At 41.2% G+C, this 27,405-nt stretch overlaps 1 protein-coding gene across 50 annotated transcripts in view; it reads left to right on the top strand.

The window, feature by feature from the left end:
• TRDN (triadin) overlaps window positions 1–27,405 on the top strand; it is a 974,263-nt gene that overhangs the window by 162,205 nt on the left and 784,653 nt on the right. For all 50 annotated transcript variants that reach the window (XM_089686429.1, XM_089686384.1, XM_089686382.1 and 47 more), the window contains 2 exons: window positions 232–288; window positions 18,542–18,610. In XM_089686429.1, coding sequence (XP_089542555.1) covers window positions 232–288; window positions 18,542–18,610 — 126 coding nt within the window. The remainder of the gene's footprint in view (window positions 1–231; window positions 289–18,541; window positions 18,611–27,405) is intronic.

The raw sequence follows: 27,405 nt of genomic DNA, 5'->3' as shown, positions 1-27,405 counted from the left end.
GAAAATTATTCACATTTGTTCTAATATTTGCCTCAGAAATCTGGCTAACCCAAACAATGCTTATGCATAAAATGGCATCCATCACATTTTCAAAAGCAGTGAATGTGACTTTCACCAAACATTCCTTGACACCAAATCATTGTAATGTAAGCATATGTCCCTCAAAGATTCACCTGCAATGAATGCTTTATAAATATACCCCTTAATGTTCCTGTTTTATATATTTTTCAGTTCATCAGAAAGAGAAACACATAAAAGAAGAAAAACTTGAAAAGGGAAAACACAAAGGTATGCATACAAATATAAAAAATAATTTTGCAAATGTCAGTATCATATGAGAAGGCTTTTTCCTGTCTGCTCACATGTAAATATCACATAGAGGTGTATCTCGCAGGAATAGCTCTAAAGATGGGACTTCCCTTGTTTCATAATGTCAGCTCTACATAAACTAATGCTGAATAAATTACCTTTCCTTGATATGAATTGGGGAATAAAATGTCAGTCTTGAATATACTCTGAGGATTACTAAATAATTTAAAGGTATTTTCTTTTTACAAGCAGGCCCTGACCAAAACAATTATTGGATAATTTGCAAGACTGCATAGGTATAAATTGGCTTTCGGTAGTGGACACTTACTAAGAAGTAGCTCTTATTTTTATTACAGTCAGGCTATGATGACATGCAGTGTAAATATCCATTCTAAAATATAGAGGAAAACTGTATAAATTTTGAAATAAGCTATGTATTGTAGGATTCCAGATTCTGTCTCTGTTGTATTATTAACCATTTTGTAACCTTAATGCACCTTGCTGTAAGAATAATAATTGATGTTGCAACAGAGAACTAGGATTGCACCTGTGTTTATTCCTACCTTGCAGACCCCACTGCCAATCTGATAAATTAGACTCCATTCACAGTAGAATGGTTTGTTGACTTTTGGTGTTACATGCAAGGGTGCAAGCCAATATATAAAAACTATACCTCTGTTTTTCTTCATTCGATTGAATTGTTACTTGGGTTGTGTGTTTGTAAGACACCTGTATATGCATTGTTTGTACTTTAGTTAACTGCTTTCCTGCCACCCTATAGCAGATATACTGCTACAGGGCAGCAGGGGTGCGCAAATCACGTATATATACGTTATTTTCATCTCTGGGTATGGGGAGTGAGAGAGTTGTGCGCGTGCCCTACCAGCACCGCTATTCACGGCCTCAGCTGTCAATCACCGGGTTCTGGCCGGTGGTTACTCGCCAGCACCCGGTGATCGCGGAGCATTACCAATAGGGAGACAGAACTGTATGTAAACAATACAGTTCTCTCCCCTGTCAGCTCCTGCACACTGCTTTGCATGGCTCTGCATAGCAGAGCCATGTAAAGCAGTGTGCTTACAGTTGAAAGCACTAACATAGCCCACAGTAAAACAGCACACAGTTAACCTTTTGATCACCCCACATGTTAACCCCTTCCTGCCCGGTGCCATTAGTACAATGTCAGTGCTTTTTATTAGCACTGATCACTGTATTGGTGTCACTGGGGATGTCATTGACACCGAGTCAGTTCCCCCCAGTGTCAGAATGTCTGCTGCAGTCCCGCAATCAGTTGCTGATCGCCATTACTAGTAAAAAAAAAAAAAAATTCCAGTATATACAGTGGGCATCGAAAGTTTGGGCACCCCAGCTAAAAATTTGTATTAATGTGCATAAAGAAGCCAAGGAAAGATGGAAAAATCTCCAAAAGGCATCAAATTACAGATTAGACATTCTTATAATATGTCAACAAAAGTTAGATTTTATTTCCATCATTTACACTTTCAAAATAACAGAAAACAAAAAAATGGCGTCTGCAAAAGTTTGGGCACCCTGCAAAGTTAATATCTTGTACTGCCCCCTTTGGCAAGTATCACAGCTTGTAAACGCTTTTTGTAGCCAGCCAAGAGTCTTTCAATTCTTGTTTGAGGTATCTTTGCCCATTCTTCCTTACAAAAGTCTTCCAGTTCTTTGAGATTTCTGGGCTGTCTGTCACGCACTGCTCTTTTAAGGTCTATCCATAGATTTTCAATTATGTTGAGGTCAGGAGATTGTGAAGGCCATGGCAAAACCTTCAGTTTACGCCTCTTGATGTAATCCCCCGTGGATTTCGAGGTGTGTTTAGGATCATTATCCATTTGTAGAAGCCATCCTCTCTTTAGCTTTTTCACAGATGGCATCAAGTTACCATCCAAAATTTGCTGAAATTTTATTGAATCCATTCTTCCTTCTACTCGTGAGATGTTCCCTGTGCCACTGGCTGCAACACAACCCCAAAGCATGATTGATCCAACCCCATGCTTAACAGTTGGACAGAGGTTCTTTTCATTAAATTCTGTGCCCCTTCTTCTCCAAACGTACCTTTGCTCATTCCGGCCAAAAAGTTCAATTTTAACCTCATCGGTCCACAGAACTTGATTCCAAAATGCATCAGGCTTGTCTATATGTTCATTTGCAAAGTTCAAACGATGATTTTTGTGGTGAGGATGTAGAAGAGGTTTTCTTCTGATGACTCTTCCATGAAGACCATATTTGTACAAGTATCTCTTTATAGTGGAATAGTGTACCACAACTCCAGTGTCTGCCAGATCTTTCTGGAGGGATCGTGCAGTCAAACGTGGGTTTTGAATTGTTTTTCTCACAATCCTGTGAGCTGTTCTGTCTGATATTTTTCTTGGTCTTCCAGATCTTGCTTTAACTTCCACTGTTCCTGATTACTGCCATTTCTTAATTACATTCCGAACAGAGGATATTGACATCTGAAAACGCTTTGCTATCTTCTTATAGCCTTCTCCAGCTTTGTGAGCGTCAACTATTTTCAGTTTCAGTTTTCTAGACAACTGCTTAGAAGAACCCATGGTGCTGATTGTTGGGGCAAGGTCAGATGAGTCTGGGCATTTAAAACCTTTGAGATTGACATCACCTGGTCTTCCCAGACGATGATTGAGAACAATCCATGACACTGGCAGGTCTCAGCTTTGCAAAGGGTGCAGTGCATGCTATAAATTCTGCAGGGTGCCCAAACTTTTGCAGACGCCATTTTTTTGTTTTCTGTTATTTTGAAAGTGTAAATGATGGAAATAAAATCTAACTTTTGTTGACATATTATAAGAATATCTAATCTGTAATTTGATGCCTTTTTGAGATTTTTCCATCTTTCCTTGGCTTCTTTATGCACATTAATACAAATTTTTAGCTGGGGTGCCCAAACTTTTGATCCCCACTGTATACCACCATTTGTAAACACTATAACTTTCACGTAAACCAATTAATTTACTTGTATTGGGATTTTTTTTCAGCAGAATACATTTTGGCCTAAATGCATGATGAAATTTGATTTTTTTTATTTTTTTACTGGACATTGTAATAGCAAAAAGTAAAAAATATAGTTTTTTTTCTCAAAATTGGCAGGGTTTTTTTTTTACAAGAGAAAGGGAATTTTCACAGAGGAATTTTGTGAATGTGGTAAAACTTCATGTTGAAAATTATGCCTATCACTGAAAAAGGAAAATAAAAAAGGAAAGTATATTTGCTTGCATATGACTGGATGATAGATATCAGCAGAGTTTGACCTCATTCACCTGGCTAAGGGAAAATTCCCTTGCAAAGTAAACATCCTATTTGTCTTTAGTGCCCCAATCTGTCTACTGTTTGCCTATAGTACCAGTTTGGAAGCTTCTTATATATTTCCAGATCAGAACTAAACTTTACACAAGAATGTAATTGTGCAATAGTTGCAATAGACTGCATTATGATGTGAATGGGACCTTTTAGTTCGCTGATTCACACCAAAGCCACTATTGTTTTTATTTTAAATTCTATGATCTCTGGCCACAATAGGGTTCAAACTATATTTTATAAGAACATGGGCAGCTCTAAGAATATGTGAAGACAAAAATGTTGTTAAGTGGCTACAAGCCAGATTCTAGCAATTATTCATCCACTGAAGAGGGAATGTGCACACACACATACACTTCTTCACTTGCATACATAACATTTCTCAGTTGGTTATAGTCAAAATATTAACCACTTTAGGACCACCCTATAGTAGATATATTGCTACAGGGCAGCACCTTTGTGCAGGATCACATATATATACGTCATTCTGCATTTCCAGCTAGGGGGCGCGTACGAGCCACGCATGCGCCCTACCCGTGCCACCATCCACAGCTGATGATGTCAATCACCGGGTCCCGGACAGTAATTACCCGCCGGCACCCAGTGATTACCGAGCTTCTCCGACGGGGAGGAATATTGTTTTGTTTACAAACAGTCTTCCTCCCTGTCAGCTCGGGCACACTGAACAGCCATCCACAGCAATGTGATTACAGTGAAGCACACACCCCGTTTCCTAGTAAAACACTCCTAGCACACAGTTAATCCTTTGATCGTCCCTCACATTAACCCCTTCCTGCCCAGTGTCATTAGTAAAGCCTCAGTGCTTTTTTTTTAACACGGATCACTGTATTGGTGTCACTGGGGTTCCAGTGACACCAAGTTAGTCCCCCCCCCCCCCAGTGTCAGTCCTGCAATCCTGCTAAAAGTCGCTGATCGCTGCCATTACTAGTAGAAAAAAAAATAATCCCATTATCTATACCACCATTTTGATTGTTTAGATATTTGCTGAATAAACCAAACATAAGTTTATCTGGTGTATTTACCTGTAGTATCATCCTCTTAAAATATCCAGAGAGATGTGCTATTTTTAGTCTTTAATTTGCAATCTGGTTGCTTTTTTTACCTGGACTTTTTCAAATTTAGCTGTGAAATCTTGTCTGATTTTCTTAAAATTAATGTTTGGCCTGGTTCACACCAATGCATGTTTTAGTGCGTTTTGCAGAAACGCAGTACAGTCCATTTAACATGATTTCCTATGGCACATGTGCTTTTTTGAGCTGCTAAATTTTTGGAAAGGTTCAGGGACCGTTTTAAATGCAAAAAGCAGCTTTTTTGTTACAATAGAGTTCAACGGAGAAGCTGCTGAAATGCATGTAATGTGTTTTTGCCTCGTTTTTGTTGTGTTTTTGCCATGTTTTGCATTACAATTCTGCCCAGCAACAAAACAATTTCCACTGTAACCCAAAAAAAGATGAAAAAAGCCAAAACGCAGTAAAAATGCAAAAGGCCATGCAAAAATGTACTGCAAAAAGCACTGTGAAACAGACAAAAAGCACAATGCATTGGTGTGAGCCAGGCCTTAGACATAAGAGTTTATGCCATTGAAATGAAGAAATGGTATAAAGAAATGTTGGAAAATATACAGATTTTCCATACCGATGTCTTTAAAAAAAGTAATAGATTGTCCAAGACCACAGAGGTATAAGCTGTCAGCATAATAAATGGAGGAAAATTTTAATTTATTAGCAAAATCAATGCAAGAAATTATTTTAAGATTTTATTTTTACACCTGTTAAAATGAGAAAATTGCTATTTTCCCAGGAGAAATAAGGGAAAATAACACTGTGGACCCTTTATAAATATGCCTTTTTTTTGGGGGGGGGGGGGCCTCTGGTAGAAGCTGACAGTTAGTACAGTGCACATATGAGGAAATTTACTGTGAGTTTATTGAACTGTGATGTAAGTGCCTTTCTGAAAAAAGGAAAAATCAAACAACTATATGTGCATACAAATATACATATAACTATTATCATAGTGACCTATGGACATTATTTTAATAGTTATATGTATATTTATATGCACATAGAGACTTATATATTGTATATTTGAGTTTATGAATTTTGATTGTTTCACAAACACTGAGCGCTTTACTTATAAGTATGGGTTGTGTTATATAGTGCCCCCTATAGAGATTTTTATATTAACACGGCAAATACATTGGCAACTTCAGTCACAGAGGCACCAGATAAGCAAGCACCAACAATTTACCCTCTTCGAAGCTCAGTAATCTCTGATATGACTCTATAATAAAAGCAGCGCACGCAGTGAATGACGGGAGTGCGGTTTCCCACATGCTAGCTAGGTGTCTTATCACAAAGCTGAAGCAAAAGAATGTTACATCACTTCTGCTTTCAACACAAAACATGTTACTGTCACACCTGCAAATCATGTAGTGTTTCCATTTGTTTTGTCTAACCCCTGTATATGAAAGTTTAAAAAAAAACCCTGATGTTCTTACTGCCCATCTCATCTCTAGAGGATGTAAAATTCCGGAACATTGTAAACACTCTCAAAATGACTCCTTTTTTGAAAAAAGACATTCTAAGATTTTTAGCAAGAGATATAGTGAGTTTTTTTGAAGGTGTATTTTTTGCTAATTTTTTGGAAAGTTATTTTAGCAAGTTATTTCTCACACAGAGCATAGAAGTACCGCTACACCCCAAAACACAGTTTTCTACTTCCTCCTGAGTATAGTGATTCCACATGTGTGAGACCCTTTTTACTGCCTAGATGCATAGGGGGGCCCAAAATCAAAGGAGCGCCATTAAGGACTTCAAGGGGCATAAATTACACATCTGATTTTGATACTAATTATCACATTGGTCACATTTTGGAAAACATACCCAAAAGTATTTTTTAATTGCATTTAATTTCCTGACTGCCAAACATACGTTTGGGGTTCCTGGAGTGCCGGAACAGTAGAAACACTCAAAAAATGAATGTGCTTTGCCGGCAGAAACATGGTTTATAAACAGGCCAGAGTCAGTTCAGGTGGCAGGTAGAGCTGTGGTCAGTATGCAAACAAACAGCTGGTCCAGGCAGCAGGCAGAAATGTGGTTGAGAAAACAGGCAAAGAATTAGTACACAGGAGATCAGATACAGGCAAATAGTATCTAGTTAGGCACATGAGAAATGCCTTCACCATACCTTCACTAATATGGTGTCAGGAATCATAAACTAGGTGGATACAGAACGTGCAGTTAAAAATCACACCTTTAATGAAATCGCAAAAATAGCAGAGTTCAGGAATGTAGTCAAAACAGAAGCCAGGGTTTGGATGCCAGAGCGGGTAATCAGATGAGCCAGGGTCAGGAAACCAGAAGTCTGCATAGTAAGGAGCCAAACATCAGAAATAAGAATTAGAAGAGAAGTCAGCCAGACCGAGTTATACACAGGAACACATGCAGGACACACTGGAGATCATAGACCATGCAAGGACAAGGAGGAAATGAGCTAAGCTGCTAAAATAGCAAAAATGGCTGGCTGTAGGCTGAACTAATGACAAAGGTAATGGTATCCAGATGAGTCACTGTGGAGACAAGTGGCTGGTAATTAACCAACAGCTGAGTAGCTTCTGAGCAATGCAAGAAAAGAGCTGCTCTTTAAGTAGCAAAGGACATTAACATCACATGTATCTTTACTTTTTATTGCAAAACGTTCCTCATTGCCGAGTACGCCATAGAGTTTCGTACCCTGGCAGCAGAGGTGGGTTGGAACAATGAGGCTCTGGTGGCTGCGTTTTCTCAGGGTCTTTCTGATGCATTGAAGGACGATATCGCAGCCAAGGAATTGCCTGTGGAGCTGGAAGCACTAATTTCCTTCCTGATCCTGATTGATACCAGGCTCAGGGAGAGGCCTTCACTCAAGGAACGCCTGCGGAGGCCTTCCAATCGACTGGCACCTGCGTTTTCTGTCCCACCCATTCCTCCCTCTCCTCCCACGCCTCCTGGGGATAGCTTGTCTGGTGGTGAGCCCATGCAGCTGGGGTTTGCTCGCCTTTCCGAGGGAGAGCGGGCCGCTCGGCGTCAGGAGGGTCGCTGCCTGTACTGTGGTCTTGGTGGGCACTTTCGGCGGTCCTGTCCGGTCCGTCTGGGAAACGCTCGCACCTGAGATCCTGTCGGGGACAGATCTTGGGTGGAGTCTCCTCATCCCCGGCGTTCCGCAGAGATAAGCCACTGATCACCGTTGTCCTCTCTTGGGCGGAAGGCTCGGTGACGGCCCAGGCGTTGGTAGATTCTGGGGCCGGCGGGTTGTTTATGGACAGCTCATTTGCTGCCCAGCACTCCATTCCCCTGCAGGCTCGAGTTACCCCATTGGTTCTCGAGGCGATAGATGGCAGGCCCCTGCAACCACCGCAAGTTACCCACGAGACTATGCCAGTTGAAGTAGCTATTGGGGCTGTTCACAGGGAGTTGGCCTGTTTCCAGGTGATTTCTTCTCCGCACTATTCGGTGGTTTTGGGGTATCCCTGGCTCCAGATGCACAATCCAACCTTCAATTGGCAAACTGCCGAGATTCTCTCTTGGTCTCCACAGTGTGGGGCCGGGTGCATCCGTGGGCCGGTTAAGGTGGTGTGTGCCTCCTCGGACTCTGCGTTGCCCACTGATTATGGGGAGTACCAGGACGTGTTTGATAAGGTACGCGCTGGAGCCTTACCTGCTCATCGTCCTTACGACTGCGCCATATCCTTGCAACCCGGTGCCACTCCTCCACGTGGCAGGGTGTATCCTCTCTCGGTTGCGGAGAATAAGGCCATGGAGGAGTACGTTGCGGATGCGCTTTCCCGGGGGCACATTCGTAAGTCTACTTCCCCAGCTGGAGCGGGCTTTTTCTTTGTAAAGAAGAAGGGTGGTGAATTGAGGCCCTGCATTGATTATAGGGGTCTCAATCGAATCACCACTAAGAATGCATACCCGATTCCCTTGATTACTGAGTTGTTCAACCGCCTTAAGGGGGCAACAGTCTGTACCAAACTTGACCTTAGGGCGGCGTACAACCTCGTACGGATCAAACAGGGGGATGAGTGGAAGACCGCGTTTAACACCAGAACCGGCCACTACGAATACCTGGTGATGCCCTTTGGGTTGTGTAACGCACCCGCAGTTTTTCAGGAATTCATAAATGATGTCTTTCGTGACTTGTTGCAGCAGTGCGTGGTAGTTTACTTGGATGACATCCTGGTTTACTCTGCCTCCATGGAGTCCCATATCCAGGATGTCAAGCAGGTGCTGCAACGATTACGTGAGAACGAACTTTTTTGTAAACTTGAGAAGTGTGAATTCCATTGATCCCAAGTTGCCTTTTTAGGCTACATCATATCTGCGGAGGGATTCTCCATGGACCCTCAGAAGGTTTCGGCGGTTCTGCAGTGGCCTCGTCCCAATGGTCTTCGGCCCATTCAGCGTTTTTTGGGTTTTGCCAACTACTATCGGAAGTTCATCAGGAACTTCTCCACGCTGGCAAAGCCTCTCTCAGACCTAACCAAGAGGGGCAGTAATCCTCACGAGTGGTCATCCGAGGCCATCGTAGCTTTCGAGGCTCTGAAATCCGCCTTCGCTTCGGCTCTGATACTGTCTCATCCCAATACTGGATTGCCCTTCGTCCTTGAGGTCGATGCATCCGAGACTGGAGTAGGCGCTCTCCTGTCTCAACGTCGGTCGCCCGATGGACCCCTACTTCCCTGTGGGTTCTACTCCAGGAAGCTTTCCTCTGCAGAGTGCAACTACCAGATTGGAGATAGGGAGTTGTTGGCAATCATTCTGGCTCTCAAGGAATGGAGGCACCTGCTCGAGGGCTCCGCGGTTCCGGTCCTCATTCTTACTGATCATAAGAACCTGACTTATCTTTTGGAGGCCAAAAGATTGACACCCCGTCAGGCCAGATGGGCCTTGTTTTTGTCGCGGTTCAACTATGTGGTCTCCTATTTGCCTGGTTCCAAGAATGTCAGGGCTGATGCATTATCGCGGCAATACTCTGAGTTGTCCAGGGAGGACTCTGAGCCAGCCTCGATCATACCTCCAGATCAGATCCTGGCTGCCATTCGCACCAGTCTGACTTCTCCAGTTGGGGAGCAGATTTTGGTGGCTCAAACTGACGCTCCTCCCGAGAGACCGGAGGGTAGATGTTTTGTACCCGAGGGATTGCGCACCCGTCTGCTGCGTACTTACCATAACTCCAAAACTGCCGGGCATCCGGGGAGGAACCAGTTGTCTTGGGTCGTCTCTCGGTTGTTCTGGTGGCCAACTCTCCGTGCCGACATCGCCTCTTATGTAGCGGCATGTTCGATCTGTGCCCAGAATAAATCTCCACGGCATCTTCCAATGGGTCTTCTGCAACCCATTCCCAATGGGGAGCGTCCTTGGTCACACCTGGGCATGGACTTTATTGTAGACCTCCCTGTGTCTCTGGGTCATACGGTCATTCTCATGGTCGTCGATCGTTTTTCCAAAATGTGCCATTGTATTCCACTCAGGAAATTACCAACAGCGCAAGAACTGGCCACGGTCTTTTCCAGGGAGATTTTTCGCCTGCATGGGTTGCCCAAGGTGATTGTCTCGGACCGCGGGAGTCAGTTCGTGTCCAGATTCTGGCGCGCCTTCTGCTCCCAGTTGGGTATTAGTCTCTCCTTTTCTTCAGCCTACCACCCGCAGTCCAATGGGGCTGCGGAGCGTTCCAATCAGGCCTTAGAACAATTCCTTCGGTGTTATATCTCGGACCATCAGGACGATTGGGCCGATCTCCTGCCTTGGGCAGAGTTTGCCAGGAACTCAGCGGTCAACTCCTCCTCCGGGATGTCTCCCTTCATGGCCAACTATGGGTACCAACCCGCGGTATTACCTGAGAGGTTCTCACCACAGGACATTCCGGCTGTGGAGAACCATCTTGCTGCCCTGCGTTCTTCATGGGGGCAGATCCAGAGGGCTTTGAGGGACTCGGCTCAGCGTCAGAAGTTCCAGGCTAATCGCAGACGGTTGCCCGCTCCTTCATACCAGGTCGGCGATCGGGTGTGGTTGTCTACTCGTAACCTCAATCTTCGGGTGCCCACACCCAAACTAGCTCCCCGTTTTGTCGGTCCTTTTCGCATTCTCCGCAAGGTGAATCCGGTGGCCTATGCCCTTGCCCTTCCACCTGGGATGCGGATCTCCAATATCTTTCATGTATCACTGTTGAAACCTCTGATCTGCAATCGCTTCACTACCTCTCTGCCTCGGCCCCGTCCCATTCGGGTTGACGGTCATGAGGAGTATGAGGTGAGCCGGATCCTGGACTCTCGATTGGTGCGTGGTCGATTAAGGTTCCTGGTTCATTGGCGCGGTTATGGTCCCGAGGAGCGTTCCTGGGTTCCTTCCGCGGATGTCCATGCTCCTGCCCTCCTCCGCGCTTTTCATACCCGCTTTCCTCAGAAACCTTTTGTTGAGCCATGGAGGGGGAGGGGCCCTTGAGGAGGAGGTACTGTCAAGGTCCTACCTTTTCCCAGAGGTTATGTTACTCCATGTGCTGGAATCCATGTTGGATTTATGCTGAGCATGGTGGGAAGCTTTTATGCCTTCAGGTCTCTGAGGTCCATCCCCCAGAGGGGTGTGGCTGAGTACATATAAGCCTGTGATCCACACATGCTCTTTGCACTTGTGTCTTGTGTCTTTGTCTTGCCGTGACCTGTGATTCTCTGTCTACTGTTCTGTACTGTTTTGTCCCGTTGTTGTTGACCCGGCTTGCCTGACTACGCTATTGTCATTCTCACCAGCTACACGCCATTGGCGGCGGCCATTACCGCAGCCGGGGTGTCTCGGGGGCCGCGACCTGGTTCCTGGCTGCGACAAGTCCATCCCCACCATCAGGGGCCCTGGTGAAGGGCAGCCTGGGACTTAGACTCCGCGCCCTGAGGGACTTCGGTCTGTTGGTGGTGGTTGTCGTCAGCCAGTGCGTTACCCTGCCACTAGGCCTACCTGTCCGTTCCACAGCCCTGCCCTGGCAGTCGGGAACCATGAGCTGGACAAGCAGAGCAATTTCTCAGGTGCACTCGGCAGGAGGGAAGGCCTAGGAGCGCCGAGAAGAGGCAGATCGGGGTTGCTCTGTGCAAAATCAGTGCACTGAGCAGGTAAGCTTAACATGTTTGTTATTTTTAAGAAAAAAATTGCCTTTAATACCACTTTGAGTTAGTAATGTCAACATTTACTAATTTCTCAGAAGAAATTATATGACTTTCTATTTTTGCTTATGTCAGACGTTGTAGAGGCTTACTTACAGTGGACCTCCACGCAGTTTATTTTAGTTTTGAATAGAGGGAGAAGGTTGGTAATGGTACTATAAAAAACACAGTTATCTGTATCTATGTTCTTTTCCAAAAAAGTTGAACTCTAGAAGCATATGTTGATGAACAATTGTTGGCTCAGCACACTTGTTTTGTATGAAATACTGTTAATGAAAATCAGTCTATCTATCTATCTATCTATCTATCTATCTATCTATCTATCTATCTATCACACCAATAATACCTGAGACCATAATATACATATGCACTACTTAATGTTTTTAATCTATCTACAGCAGCTCCAATAAAGCTGACTCCAGTAATTGTGGCAATAAAAGTATTTTATGTTATGTACTTAGCAGAATTGGATTGAGCATGTCTAATAGAGAGAAATGAGGCATGTTTCCAAGCTCCATCTTACTGGAAATGGGTGCTGTTCTGCATTCTGGATTAGGGTTGCGAAAATGCAGGATCCTTAGTCTTGGAAGATGACAGCAGGCAGAAAGTTAATGCACCATGCAGTCTGAGCCACACAATTTACTAGACATAACAATGTTTCATATCTGTCCTTTCAATGGAATTAGTGCAAATGGAAAATGTTAATTTTGTGCTCTTATAATTCAGGTTTGATATGAAAGCTGGGAAGGACCCATACAACAAACTGGTTTCAACATATTTTAATTTATTTTGATAATTTGTACTATGTGGTAAAATATACAAAAATTATAGTTCAAAATAACATTTAAATGTAAAGTATAATTAGCATTGTATTGCTGTGTGTAGAATAGTAATACTGGTGTACCTCGGTTTACGAATGCCTCGGTTAACGTAATTTTCGGTTTATGAATGAAAATCTATTGAAAATAATGGCTCGGTTTACAATTTTTTTTCACAATACAAATGAATTAATTGATTATCAATGCATTTACAATTTTTTTTTTAATCATGTCCCTGTACAGTACTATGCCTTTAAAGTGCACTTTATAAATAGTTTTGAACAGATAAGACTTTTTTTTACTTTTTTCTGACCTCCAGAACTGATTAATTGGTTTTCAATGCATTTACAAATTTGTTTTTAATCATGTCACTTTATGCCTTAAAGTGTACTTTATAAAGTGTTTTGAACAGATAAAACTTTTTTTTTACTTTTTTCCGACCTCTGGAACGGATTAATTGGTTTTCAATGCATTTACGAATTAATTTTTAATCATGTCCTTGTACGGTATGTATGCCTTTAATGTGCACTTTACAAAGGGGTTTCAACAGATAAAATACTTTTTTTTACTTTTTTCTGCCCTCCGGAATGGATTAATTGGATTTCAATGCATTCCTATGGGAAACCGCGTTTTGGTTTACAAATTTTAATCAATACGGAAAGTCCCCCAGAACAAATTAAATTCATAAACCAAGGTGCGCCTGTATGATGTGCTTTATTATGCCAAGAATGAGATAAGGTTTGTATCCATCTGTACATTTTTTAGATTTGTCTGGATATAAAGAGTTGAGATCTTCTAATTTTACAGTTTGTAATGTTGATGTAAAACAAAGATACAGTCCTCAGCATAAATGAGTCCCCCCACCTTGTGAAAAGTAAGATTTGAATCAATATCTCAATAAACACAAGAACAATTAAAACTGAGTTTTATAGAACATTTGTTTAGCTCATTACCTGAAAGTAAGGTTAACAATATAACTTGGATTACAAAATCTTCTGTTTTATTCAAATTAGTTGATGCAAAAATGAATACATTCCAAAACAAAAACTACTACATCTAGTATTTTGTATGACCTCCATGATTTGTAAGGCCAGCACCAAGTCTTCTAGGCATGGAATGAACAAGTTGGAGACATATTGCAACATCTATCTTTTTCCATTCTTCAAGAACGACCTCTTTTAGAGCCTGGATGCTGGATGGAGAGTGATGCTCAACTTGTCTCTTCAGAATTCCCTTAGGTGTTTGATTGGGTTCAAATCATGAGATATACTTGGTCACTGAATCACTTTCACCCTGTTCTTCCTCAGAAATGCAACAGTTGCCTTAGATGTGTGTTTTGGATCATTGTCATGTTGGAATAGTGCACAATGACCAAGTTCATGGAGTGATGGTAGCATCTTCTCTTCTCAATATAAAGCAGTACATCTGTGAATTCATGATTCCATCAATGAAATGCATCTCCCCCACACCAGCAGCACTCATGCAGCCGCACAGAACAATACTGCCACCACCATGTTTCACTCTAGGCACCATGCATTTCTCTTTCTACTCCTCACCTTTGCTACGCCGTACAGTTTTGAATCCATCAGTTACCAAAAACATTTATCTTGGTCTCATCACTCCAGAGTACAGCTTCCCAGTAGTCTTCTTCTTTTTTCAGCATGGGCCCTGGTGAATTCTAGGTGGGCTTTTTTGTGCATGGACTTTAGGAGAGGCTTCCTTCGTGAACAACACCCATGCATACCATTCCTCTGCAGTGTACACCGTATTGCGTCAAGGGAAACAATCACCCCAGTTTGGCTTTCTACTTCTTTAGCTAACTGCAGTGAACTGGCATGACGATTTTCTTCAACCATTCTCATCAGAAGACGCTTCTATCAAGATGGTTGCAGTTCCATCTTTATTACTTTTTTTTGTATCACTTTTGCTACAGTATTCTGACTGATAAGTAAAGCTTTGCTGATCTTCTTGTAGGCTTCACCTTTCTTGTGTAAAGAAATTATTTTCTTTCTCAGGGCTTGTGACATTTTTCTTCCATGTGGTGCCATTGCTGACAGCATTAAATAGGAAGGGGTTTTCTCTGTTAATTAACACACTTTTATAATCAACTGTCTGCTGCTGGACACCTGTTTAATAAATAATTAGACTTACCTGTAGATGAATTCTTGTTAATTAGGATTTTGTGGTCTAAAATTTAGCTTTGCTTCTAAAACTTTCATTGGGGTGTATTCATTTTTGCAACACGGTCTTGAATGAATTTGTTAGGAAAAATACTTTTTTAGGTGTGCAAATGAACAAACCTTGTTTGCAATCAATGGCCCGCATTTGTGGGAGTATTTTGTAGTATAGTGTCCCATAGAAAATGTTGACTCTGAAAGGAAAGGAAAGGTTTTCTGACAAATCTGTACTCATTTATGCTGAGCACCGTGCATGTATACAGTAAATAAAGGAATTAAGAAAATGTAGTTAAACAAGGTACAGGTATTCTTGCAGTATGTAAGGTATAATAGATATTTACTTGGTAGCATAGCTATTTAGTTTGGAAAAAGACACATGTCCATTGAGCTCAACCATAAAAAAATACTTTTTCTGATTCAGAACAGTAATCCTATAGTTGATCAATAGATAGAGAAATTGCACAATCCACCATCATTCCAGCACCTCCTTTTGAAGTATTGGTGGTGCAAAAAAGTCAATGCCTAAGAGCATAAACTACTATTGAAAATTGTCTTCATTTTTTGGGGCCTCTATCTTGAAGCACTGGGCAAATATTTAGGAGTTTATGAAGTGAGATAAACCCCAGAAAGATTATACACAAACACATGGGTATGAAATGTTAACCTGTATGTCTTGTGTGCTGGGTTGGTATAAGTGAGGGGGCATTTATTTCCTTTTTACATTAGTTTAAAAAAAGAAACAGAACAAAAACTGCAGTTTAAATGTATGTTCGGTAGATAAAGATTACCAGAATGGCAGATTTTGATGACCCTCTATTTTTTCTATTACAAATGCTTGGTGTTTATTCAAACACATGAGAAACAATTCAAAAATGAGGGATCATTCTGCCTTTGACTGCATGTCATGGTGTTAATGGTGGGGACAGGTATAGGCACAGTTTAAGAATCTGAAATAAATTTAGGGTAACCAAAGAACTAAAAAGACGTTTCATTAGAAAAGTAGTTTTTGTACCTTTTTTTGTTTGTTTGTTTGTTTGTTTAAAGTAAAACTGTGTAGTAAAGATACAGGGCAAAACAGGCTCACTTAAATGTCCCCTTGCATATACTTCCCATTCCTTTACTCCTCCACCGCCCACTTGAAGTGAAGAGAAATATCCAATATTTGGAAGTATAGAAAGCATGTGATTCTTTCACCTTCCTCTCACAGTGCAAGACTAAATACCTGAATGGCCCATTGCCAGTCACATAGGGACAGGGAGAGAATTCTTAGCCCTCTCTAAGCTCTGACTTCAGTAACATAGAGCTTACACAAAGCGTCTTTCCTTCATTCCTATGGGGAAACCAAGCTGTAGGAAACTGACAAAAATTAAATATATGAACATGCAGGAGTAGCATTTAAGCTAACCTGTTGCTTTGCCCTACAGGTTCAGATTAAATTTTATGTAGGTGTATAAAAATAGTCAGAGTATCCTCTGTGCAATCCTCTGTCAGTGCTGAAGTACCAGTGATAATGTGAAAATAACAAATAAACAAAAAAATATATTTCCAACATATAAGGATGCTGCTTACACTGTCATACAGTATGTATTCCCACACACTCAAAAATGTCAGATAGAAAGTGTCGCGCAACACAATAATGAATCAAATACCAATAGCAACGCAACTTATCCAAGAAACATCGAGGAGGACTGAGGGAGAGCAGTGGTGCCTCAGAGGGAATCCCTTAAAGGGGAATGCATATCTGACCTATTTTTAACCAAATAGGTCCAAACAATAAGGTGAGAGCAGACTGTGAATGGTCGTGGGACCCTCTGCACTTTATTATAACGAATATTTAGACTGCACAAAGCACAGCATCTAGAATTTACACGTTTAAGGGACTGTATTATTGGACATGTTTTTTCTTTTTTTTGCGCTTAATCGTAACTTGTATGTTACGTCACTCATTTTATACTTGTGATGTTTATATATGTTGTGGCGGCTTTTTTATACGCAGATCGTGTATATATATATATATATATGTATATAAATAAATATTGCCAGTAGTTTCTTTTCTCCATAGCTATAGCGTCACATATTTTATGCACTTTAATGCTTGAACACTTACATGCATTGTTGATATTTGATTAATTTTTTGTGTTGCTCAACAGTTTTTCTATCGTCAAACTGGTTATGAGGCCAAAATAATTGGGTTCTGCAGTTATTACACTAAAAGTCACAATGAAGATTGAAGCTGAATGTAACCTTCAGTTTAAATCAGTGAATTGCATTTCAGGTGGATCAAAACAAAAAGTGTGCAAAGTCAGTGTTATTTTTAAAACTGACAAAGCTGAAATAGAAAAGCCCATTTCCTGCTAGCAGCTGTAGAGTAGGACCCTTATTCTTTACAGGAAAGCTATGCAGAGGTCCAACATACCTCCAACTGGGTCAGACACATAGCTCATCTTCCAGAAAAACCCATGCTCCTTGCTGATTGGAGAGCTCTCCAGCAGGGGTGTGTTTGACCACTGCAGAGAGATCACTGCTTCCCCACAGAGTGCATGGGTCCCACTCTGTGGCATGCTGCCATGGGACACATACTTTAATCAAGCCGTCGCTGCTTTGTAAAGAAGAAAAATGAAAAACAACCTTTTCACACCTTTTGTTTGAAACACCTTCAAATTATTTTGCTAATTTCAACTGAGAGTTCACTTGGGTTTTAAGGCTAAATTCTTGGCATAACAACTTTGCTTTGAATATATTCCACAATAAACACTATGGATTTTAATGTACTTTGTGTGCACCAAATGTATTTGCAACCCCAGATATTATCTCATACAAGTACTGGGCTGCACATAATCAGTGCAGAACGAAGAGCTATGGAAGGGACCCAACAAGTCACCCCACTACATCAGACTGCCTGTAGAAAACAATAGGGGGGGCGGATATAAGATCAGCCATTTTTCACAAGGGGAGAGAACATCTAGGGCCATTCTTTAATACAAGAAACATCTGCACAAAGGTGAAATAGCAAGATGAGATTTAGAAATAATACACAATGGACACCAAGACTCAAGTAATTGCAAACACGGTCCTTGTATTTAGACAATATTTGTTTATCCCCGAGTTCAGATTTAAGATAGCATATACCAAATATGTAGCAGCCCAGTCCTACAAATATTAACATTTGTCTGAAGGACATATCATGAGAGTAAGCATTTAATATTCTGAACAAAAACGTTTTTCCAGCTGTATCAAACATTGTGGCAGCTGTATGAACCAGTCTTCCATGTTTCTATTGATAATGATTGACAATTCAAGCAATCAGTACAATACAATACAAGCAATTAAACTGTCCAGTAGAGATATATGGATCAGTTAGTAAATCATTGAATGAATGCCTAGATTCCTGAATTATGTGGTTCTCTGAAGATGACACATATTTAATGTTAATTTTCAGGTAAATGAATATGTGACAATTTACCAATTTTCCCAATCTGCAAGATACTTTTCTAAGACCTTTCTAAAGGTGAATCAGTTATAACATGCAGTATTTACTCAGGTCTAAAATAGTAAAAGAGAATATAGAAAAAAGTTGGTTCTATTTATGCCACCATATATAGTTTGAGTAATGTATACCACTGCTAATTATATTAGAAGTCCGTGATCCTTTAAGCACATGTTTTTATGTGGACAACTATTTTCTGTTTCAGAAACTCCTAGACCAAAACCTGACCTTCAGGAAAAGAAAGAAAAGCTAGAAAAGAAACCTCCAGCTAAAGGTATCTGATCTTAATAATGTAGCTTGCCCTCTTTATATGAGTTAGAGGTGTACATGTAGGAAGGTACTCATAAAAATGAGATGATAGATATCCCATCCAGTCATCCATTCTTTGTACATTTTCTGTGCGTAACTGCAGACGAAACCTGACATTTAATATTTTAAGAAAAGTGAATTGAATGGGTCAGGGAACCTGCTATGAATGCTATTGTTTCCGATAAACTTGTGTTGGCCTCCTGCTTTACAACCCCCCCCCCACCCTTCCTCCCCACTCTATTTACATAAGAAAGTCAATTTTGCAGGTCCAAGATTACAAGTTTATGGAGTCATTTGTTGTTCCCTGGGGTTATTTTTGATATAAATACAACATTTTTTACCCTGAAATGTCCCTCGATCATAGTTCTAGATTGAGATATGTGCTGGAGGTGTGGAAGGGGCCTGTGGTTGTTGAACAGCTGTGGACAACATTTTAAAAGGAGATCTCCTTGTTGGGAGACTATGTCGCAAAATAAATCTGTCTTATAGACTTTGGCTCCCCTTTGAGGGAGTATGGCTACCCCTGACTGGGGCAAGAGAGAAGAGTGTTTCTTTCAAATAAGGAGTGTATTGATTGTGGAAGAGACTGTGAGGGCACTTGTTTTCTTTGATGAATTACTGATTAACCTTAAAAGTTAGATGTACAGTACATCCCTGCTGTATCTAAGATTCTGCAAAGTAAAAGTTACTTATTCTACATATAAAGGACTGAAGCTGGAATGTCAGTTTTTATCTGTCATATGGATGTGTGAAACATGACACAAGAAGCCTGGTCCAGAAAAAAAAACTTAAAAGGTTGGCCTCCAGCGCTTCCCAGTGTTAAGTGGGCACAGCCTGTAGGTGTAGGTTCGCATGCTGACTATAAGATTGTGGGTGACAATTGGTCCCTGTTTCTGCATAAATAACCTGGGTTTGTAAAACTCTATGTTTAAGGTTATTGTAACCATATTGATGCACTTGTGGCAGAAACAATTGAGTACTGTCCGTGATACTTTTTTTATTTGCACTGTTTATTGCACTTGTTTCCTTCTTCGAGATCCAAGCAGTACTAGTTTGCTTGGTAATGCTGGCTCCTTGAAGAAGGGGACATACCCCAAATGTACAGTGTAGGCTGCAAGGAATGATTGAAAGGCATCTGTATCTAAATTAAAAAATGTATTTAAAAGAATTTTTAATTAAATTAAATTTAAATGTAAATTTAAATGTATTTAGAAGGTATTTGTATCTGGAGAGGGCAAAAAACAACCTTTCTCCCACCGCTCCCTCCCACTCCCTTCTCATTCATCAAGCATCTTTATTTCTTAATTTTTTTTTGTAAAGTGAGTTTCACTCACCTTAGTCCACTATCTAGTTAGGTCCCTCACCATTGTCATATCTGGGTGTGGGGGACTAGTAATCCAGCGCTGCAGATGTGCCCACATTAACTGATCCCCATGTGCTAATGTCAAACTCAAACTCCTCTTTTGGATCCTGAGATTATTCTTCTTAACCTATGCCAGAGATTAGTTTGAGAGGAGCAGGATGCAAAATGGGAGTCCTAAAATCAGCCTTAAAGCGGAGTTCCACCCAAAAGGGGAAGTTCCACTTTAATGCTTTGTCCCCCGCTCCCCATTAAGGATTGGCACCTTTGGGGAGCGGGTACCCGAATTTGACAGGTACCTGCTCCCACTTCCTCTGCGATCGCCTAGGCGATCAGAAGCAGAAGTTGTCCTCCCCCCGCCCTCCCCGTAGTCTTCTGGAATACGTGACAGGTCCCAGAGGACTACAAGGCCATTTACAAAGCGCAGAGCTTTTCGCACATGCGCAGCGGGCACCTAGCTGTGAAGCCGCAAGTTGTCACAGCCGGGTGCCCACACTAAAGATGCCGGCGCCAGGGAGAGAAGATGACCAGTGAAACCAGCAGTGGTGAGGACACTGCTGGACCAAGGTTTGAGGCTGTATTTTAAAAGTCAGCAGCTACAGGTTTGGTAGCTGCTGACTTTTTTTTTTTCAGCTGGAGCTCCACTTTAAGCTGACCACATAATGTAGCTAAAATTGAAATATGAAACTTTGCACATAAAAAACTTTTATGCCACTGATTTTCAAAGAGAAACCGTAACTGCCTCACATTGCACACAGAATGTAACATGGATTATGCAAATTAGTTTTCATGAAATAATATATGTAAACTAGAGATGCACAGATACTGTTTTTTTACCGGCAAGTACTGATTCAAGTACTCGGCAATACCAATGACCGTGACCTTTGCAGTGCGATTTCAGCCTATACAAAAGGAATGGGCTCAAATCGCACTGCAAAGAATAACATGCGATTTGAACAGGAATGCAGTGCAACTTCTGTTTAAATCATATGTGGTTTCCCTCACCACTCCTACGTGAACCCAGGCTGAAGTCACTATGACAAGCCTGGGTTCACACAGAAGGAAACCGCATGCGATTCGGACTGGAATTGCACTGTATTACTGTTCAAATTGCATGCTCTTCTTTGCAGTGCGATTTGAGCCCATTCATTTTCTATGGGATCAAATTGCACTGCAAAGGTATTGGTTTTAGGTAGTGGAGCTTTTGCATGAGTACAAGGACTCATGCAAATGCTTGACATCTGCAGCGATACTGATACGGTTTTCAGTATCGGTGCAACCATAATGTAAAATGATACTATACAAATAATACATACCACATATAACACTGAATTTGCTCAACTAAATAGGTATCCCTTCTGACCTAGGGTGGCACAGTGGCTTAGTGGTTAGCACGTCTGCCATGCAGTAAATGGGTCATGGGTTCAATTCCCAACCATGGCCTGGAGTTTGCATGTTCTGCCTGTGCTTGCATGGGTTTCCTCCCACACTCCAAAGACATGCTGGTAGGTTAATTGGCTTATGTCTAAATTGTCCTAGTTTCATCCCTGGCCATGCGGGATTGCCTGCATGGTAGGGGTTGGGGAAAGACCTGGCAACCTACCCTGTAAAATAATTGCTAAGAGAATTCATGGAAAAGGTTGCTTACAAGTGGCAGTCCATGCAATTGCCAAGGGTTGGATATGATTGAATATATATAACAGCTACCCCTTCCTGCCCATATATATATGGGTAGGAAGGGGTAGCTGTTTATTTGAGATATATATATACATACATGTGTAATGTTAGCACCTGATATGTAATGTTAGCACCTGATTAATTCAACAATCAGTATATGATTTTTATTCTAAGCTTTCAAGCATGATGAAAATGTATGCAAGAATTAACTAAGTGCAGTGTCAGACCACAGGTTTTACAGGTAGCAATTTTCTCCGAGGTAAACATTAAAGTAATGAATTATATATATGCTGTATATACATTTGAAAACTGCAGTACAGCTTCCCTTTAATTCCAGCACTGTATGATGTCATTGCAATTCATCCATATGGTCAGTCACTTAGAAGACCTGACTGACATCAACAGGAGAACATGATATACAATCTTAGACTAAACCCTTTTTATAAATGTCAGCACAAGCATCTTCCCTGAAACAGCAGCAACTACACCTGTTGTCATCAATCTGAAATGCCCACAGGGAAATGACAGTGACACAAAACTGGAGTTGAAGTGTCTCTTTTTTTCAGATTTGGCACAGTCATGAATCTGATGACATTTCCAAGTTTCCGCAAACTGAACGCTGAATCATTTACACTCAGTAATCAAGGAAAGGAATGTGCAGTAATCACTGGAAACTGTTTAAACACAGTTAAAGAACCCAAAAGAGACAAGATTTGCTGTTATAGGGAAAACTTAAAAATGTAATTCACAATGAGCAGTATCCTGAAAAATGTAGCTTTTGTCTTGAATTCTTCATGTAGTGTACTTCCTGGTATGTAAGGAAGAGTAGACACTTCTGTAGCTACAGACCCAATGCTGTGTATCTGCAATGTGTGATCTAAGGCTCTGATGCCTCTGACTGCTAGTTTTAGGATATTTACAGTGAGATTTGATGATGTCAATACTGTGCTGCTCACTGTTGGAGGTTCTGACATGAGGAAGCTAAACTCTGCCTCTTTCAAGGTGGCTGGCTCCACTCAGCGTAGAACAAGGCATGGTAATTCAGTAATGGGGAAATGATCAGCTGCTGGGAGATATTCACCAATACTGGTGACTAGTCCTCTGCTATCCACCAGCTTTTTTTGGGGCATATATTCCAGAGTTTTTTTCCTCTTTAAAGTCAATGCACTATTTATTGATTAAGCTTTCAATAGATCTTGTAAAGAATTACATTGAAAATGAAGCCTTGTAAGAATATAGGGAGCACAGCCTACGTGTCCAGATCATTTGTTTTTAACCCAGATAATGTGCTACTGCTCTAGTCAACATGTGTATCTCTTGTGTGTAATCTGGTGATCTTGGAAAATTTGTAAATCTGATGCCAAAGCACTCTCAAAGCTCCTTGCTGCCTCTTAAATACAGAAAAAAAGCAAATATGAAAAACACCAGTGCTATTAAAGGTTTAGTTCATCTTTTCAGAAATAAATAAAATATGAACTAACACTGTACATCCTCCCCACCCTCCTGGTCCTCACTCTACCTACCTCCATGGGTGATGGGCTGAAAGTGCTCACACAGACAGTGTAGTTGTGCAGGGATTTGAAATTATCGCTCCCCTCCGCCTTCTTTCTGTAGTGATTCTAGGATCGATCAAAGTGATTCTGATTGGTCAGTGCCGGACAGAACTTTGCTCTGATCTATCCCAGAAGTGCTTCAGAAGGACAAGGAACAAGAGTGGGAATTCAAATCCTGCTAAATCAACTGCCTGGACACTGGCAGCTCATATCCCACAAAGGTAAATAGAGCAAGGACTGGCGCGAGAGGGGAGTGTATGATGTTAGTTCACCTTTTAATTTTTTCTGAAAAGGTGAACTTACACTTTAAGTTTCTTGTGGCCACCAATCAGATTCAAACTTAACTTGGAAGTTTGACTGTGATTGGGTATGCAGGAAGGAGAGAGAACATTGCACAGACAGGCTTTAGTAAGTACAATCCTAAACACCCAGTGTTTAGGTGTGTGTGTTAATTTTGAAAAAGTATACAACAAAAAAATCACAACAAATGAAGAGTAAGTCCACAAAAAATGCATATTTTAGTTAGTGGTGGAGCCAGTTGATGGGCTAAGTCTGTCCCTTGCTTCTTACATATCTTGGATACATCAGTAGTGGGTCTACCTGCCACAAATCCTGTTTCTGAGGAGTTTTGTTGTCCCTGTCTACCTTTCCAGTGACCCAGCTTCTCTTGGTCCTTTCTGCATAATAAAAAAAATAGACCAAAATTCAACAGAGAGAGTGGGGCCAGCAAATAGGCCAAGGCAAGTGTGTGGACCCAAGAACCTTCATGTGGAGATATTTTCAGTAGTGTTCCCATGAGACACTTTTCTGTGGACTTGTCCCTTTAGGTAAATTTATTGGACTTTGTTATGATTACACAGCTTCTGTGTTTATGAGATGGCATTAATAGTTCACTGAATACATTCACTTGTTGCCTGGTATTGCTCCTTAACCTCCTTGGCGGTATTCCCGAGTGTAGCTCGGGGTAACATTTCAGTACCAAAAGCGGTAACCCCGAGCTACACTCGGGAATACCATGCGGCACTGCTCCGGCATGTGTTCTTCACTTACCTTACCCTGCGCTCCCACGATGTGTCCCCTGCAGCGTCCCCGGCCATCTCCTCCGGCTGATGCCGGCATCCGGCTTCTGTGTCCTGTCCCTGTGACGTCGGGACGTATGGGCGCCGCCGCCGCCGGCGGCGGGAAATTTAAAAATTTTAAAAAATGTCATTTTTTTTTTTTTTCATTTTACACAGTAAAACATTGCTGTTTCAACCTATTTCACATACATATTGTCCCTAGTGCTTTGTCCTGTGCCCTGCCTGCATTTTGTCTGTTCTTTCTGCCTGGAAACTGAGAAATGTCCATGGCGTCCAAAAAGTGTCCCTTTAGGTCAAAAGCGGTTTAGATCAGCTAGAGAACAGCGATAGTAAATCAGAACCACTTACAGAATTGAGTGATAATGATTCGTGGGGGAAATTCGTCATCAGACACTGAAAACGATTTTGCGACTGAGCTCAGCAATGTGCGAACTTGGCGCTCTATTTCACATTTCAGTGTTTTTGGTTTGATTATATTATTGAATTAAATTTTTTATTATTTTTATATTATTTTTATGATTATTTATTAAATTATAATTTATGATTTTGTGTTTCAAATTTTATCCTACCCGGGATGTTTACTAGACTCTTGTTCGGACAGATTTCAGTGAGTTTTTCCTAAAAATTACAGCCTACAATAAAAAAAATACATATTTCCATGCAAAAAAATGGTACCGCTTTCAGCACCAAAAATCTGAAATAATCATACCGCCAGGGAGGTTAAGTACTGAAGAGCAGATGAAATGTTGCTCTTACGAACAAGAGAGAAATGGTATGCTTCTTATAATCAAGATATGGAAAACTGTGCCTTCACTGAATAGAATGCTAGAACTGTCCATTCTCCAGCTTTACATTTGCCTGACAAGATCTATTATTCTTCGGTGTATTGGTTTGGCAAAAGGGAAAAAGCAACAGTGATTGTAGTGAAATGGAGATCAAGAAGAATGTGTTCAGGCTGAATGAAGTCAGGACCGAGGAATGCTGTGCCAACAAGGTCTGTCTGTGTGGCTGAACATTATTATTAGCAGTGGTGCTAGCCAACAGCTGAAGAAGCACATTGTTGCAGCCTGATTCAATATGTTCAAAATGATTAGCAGCTTTGGAACATATGAGCCCAAGGCCTGGAGCACCCAAGCCTTATGTCTAGGAATTTTAAGTTTATACTGATGATTACTTTATATATGAAATCTGTGTCTTGAATATTGCCTTCAGTCACACCTGTGTTCATTAAGTGAGGTGCTGGTTTGAAAATTGTCAGTGCAGAGATTAAAGGGGTATATATATATATATATATATATCAGTGATTCTGGCATTCACTAAACATTAACCAATGGTGAATCTTTCAGGTGCATGTGTTTTAAACGACAGTGACTGATTCACTACAAGTGAATGTTCAGTGTAGGTCACAGTCACTGCTTTATTAATATGCCCCTTAGTGTTGTGCAAAAACAGACAGCATTATTCTATGAGAATATACTGCATTGTTTGCATTTACTGATGATATGAACACCTCTAATTATTATGATTGCATAATGGTTCATAGGCAGCAGCAGAACAGCATTTCTAAACAATGTAGCTTGCTGAGTGGGAATAAATTCATAATATTGTGTCAGTTAAGACATCACTTAATACTAATGGGTTGATTTATAAAATTTGCATAGCCATTCACCCAGTGAAAGTGCAATTCACTTCTTTTATGTGCTAATGGAGCAAAAAAAAATTAAAGTAACTAATCTATATCCTATGTTGTTCTAAATTTAAATCACTGATTTTAAACAGAAAATACTGCATTTGGCCGCTAGATGAAGCTAAGTATCAAAAGAATTGTTTTATAATACTTTGCTCATTCTAGTGGCCAAATGTAGTATTTTCTATCTAAAATCAGTGATTTACAATCAAACAGCACTGAATATAGCTTGCTTTAATTTATTTTTTGCCTCATTTGTACAGAAGGAATGTACTTTTACTAGGTGAACAGCAATGCAAATTCTTTATAAATCAACTCCCTAGTGTAATTAAAGGTAAAATCAAAATTATCATATGTGCCATAGTCTGTCACTAGCATTAACACAGCAGTTTTTTTTAAATGCCCTTGTTTTATTACCTGTTGATCCTGTTAATAGATTGCTTATTTTTCTACTTCCTGCAACATGCTGATGCTGTTTGTTTTGCAGTAAAATCACACAGTAGTGTTGACACTCTGAAGACTAGCCAGTCTTGGGCCCCTTTCACACTGGGAAGATTCTGTTCCAATAAGCAGGAGATCTGTGAGTTGATCCCTCTGCTGATCGGAGCAGAGCAGGTGGATGACATATCCATGTCTGCTCAGTTTCTGCAGAGTGGACATGGAAAAAGCCCACTTTGTTCTATAAGTGGCTTGCAGTAAATGAAGTCTGCTGTCCGTTTACACCCAGCTACCTCCAATCCGCTCCACTGAAATAGGAGAGGATGGAATCCATCGAAATGCATGGACCTTCTGATCAGGTTCAAATGAAAAACTGACAGATAGACCTAATCGGAACACCCATCTGAAAGTGGCCTTAGATGGACTTTTAATGTACATGTATTTTTTTATTATGCCTATAGTTACACTGTAAGAATTTAAAATAAAGTATTTAGGGGCGCATGCGCGGCCGGCTACGAGATGGACGCGCTGTAGAGTGAGCTCCGTCCATCCGCCAGTATCGTAGCGGCACACACCAGCCCTGGAGAGGGAAATCACCTCAGTTACATCCCTGAAGCGTGCCCGCACCTCACGAGTCATGCCCCGCAGGAGGAAAACCCCGGAGCAGCCGGGGAAACTCACTCAATTCTTCCCGGCTGTCATGCCGGGAATCCAAGATGGCGCCCGCAATTCACACAAGCAGGGGGAAGGAGGCGGCCACGAGGAGGACTACAGGGCCCAGCAAGCGGATCCGAGGCTGCAATACCAGCTATACCCAGGGGACCCTGGTGAGTTGTCACCCCCAATGTCCCCCACGACTAGCAGCTCTGCCAAATCTCGGCCATGACTGGACCAGGACCCTGACCCCTCATATCAGGCCTCAAACCTTCCTCCTCAGTCACCTCAAATATGCCTGCCTCACATAGA

This window comes from Staurois parvus, unplaced genomic scaffold (genome assembly GCF_062004578.1).
Source record: "Staurois parvus isolate SC_StPar_1 unplaced genomic scaffold, SC_StPar_1.0 ptg000397l, whole genome shotgun sequence".
Classification (NCBI taxonomy): Eukaryota; Metazoa; Chordata; class Amphibia; order Anura; family Ranidae; genus Staurois; species Staurois parvus.
Note: the sequence above shows the minus strand (reverse complement) of the source record. Positions and strands in the feature narration are given on the sequence as shown.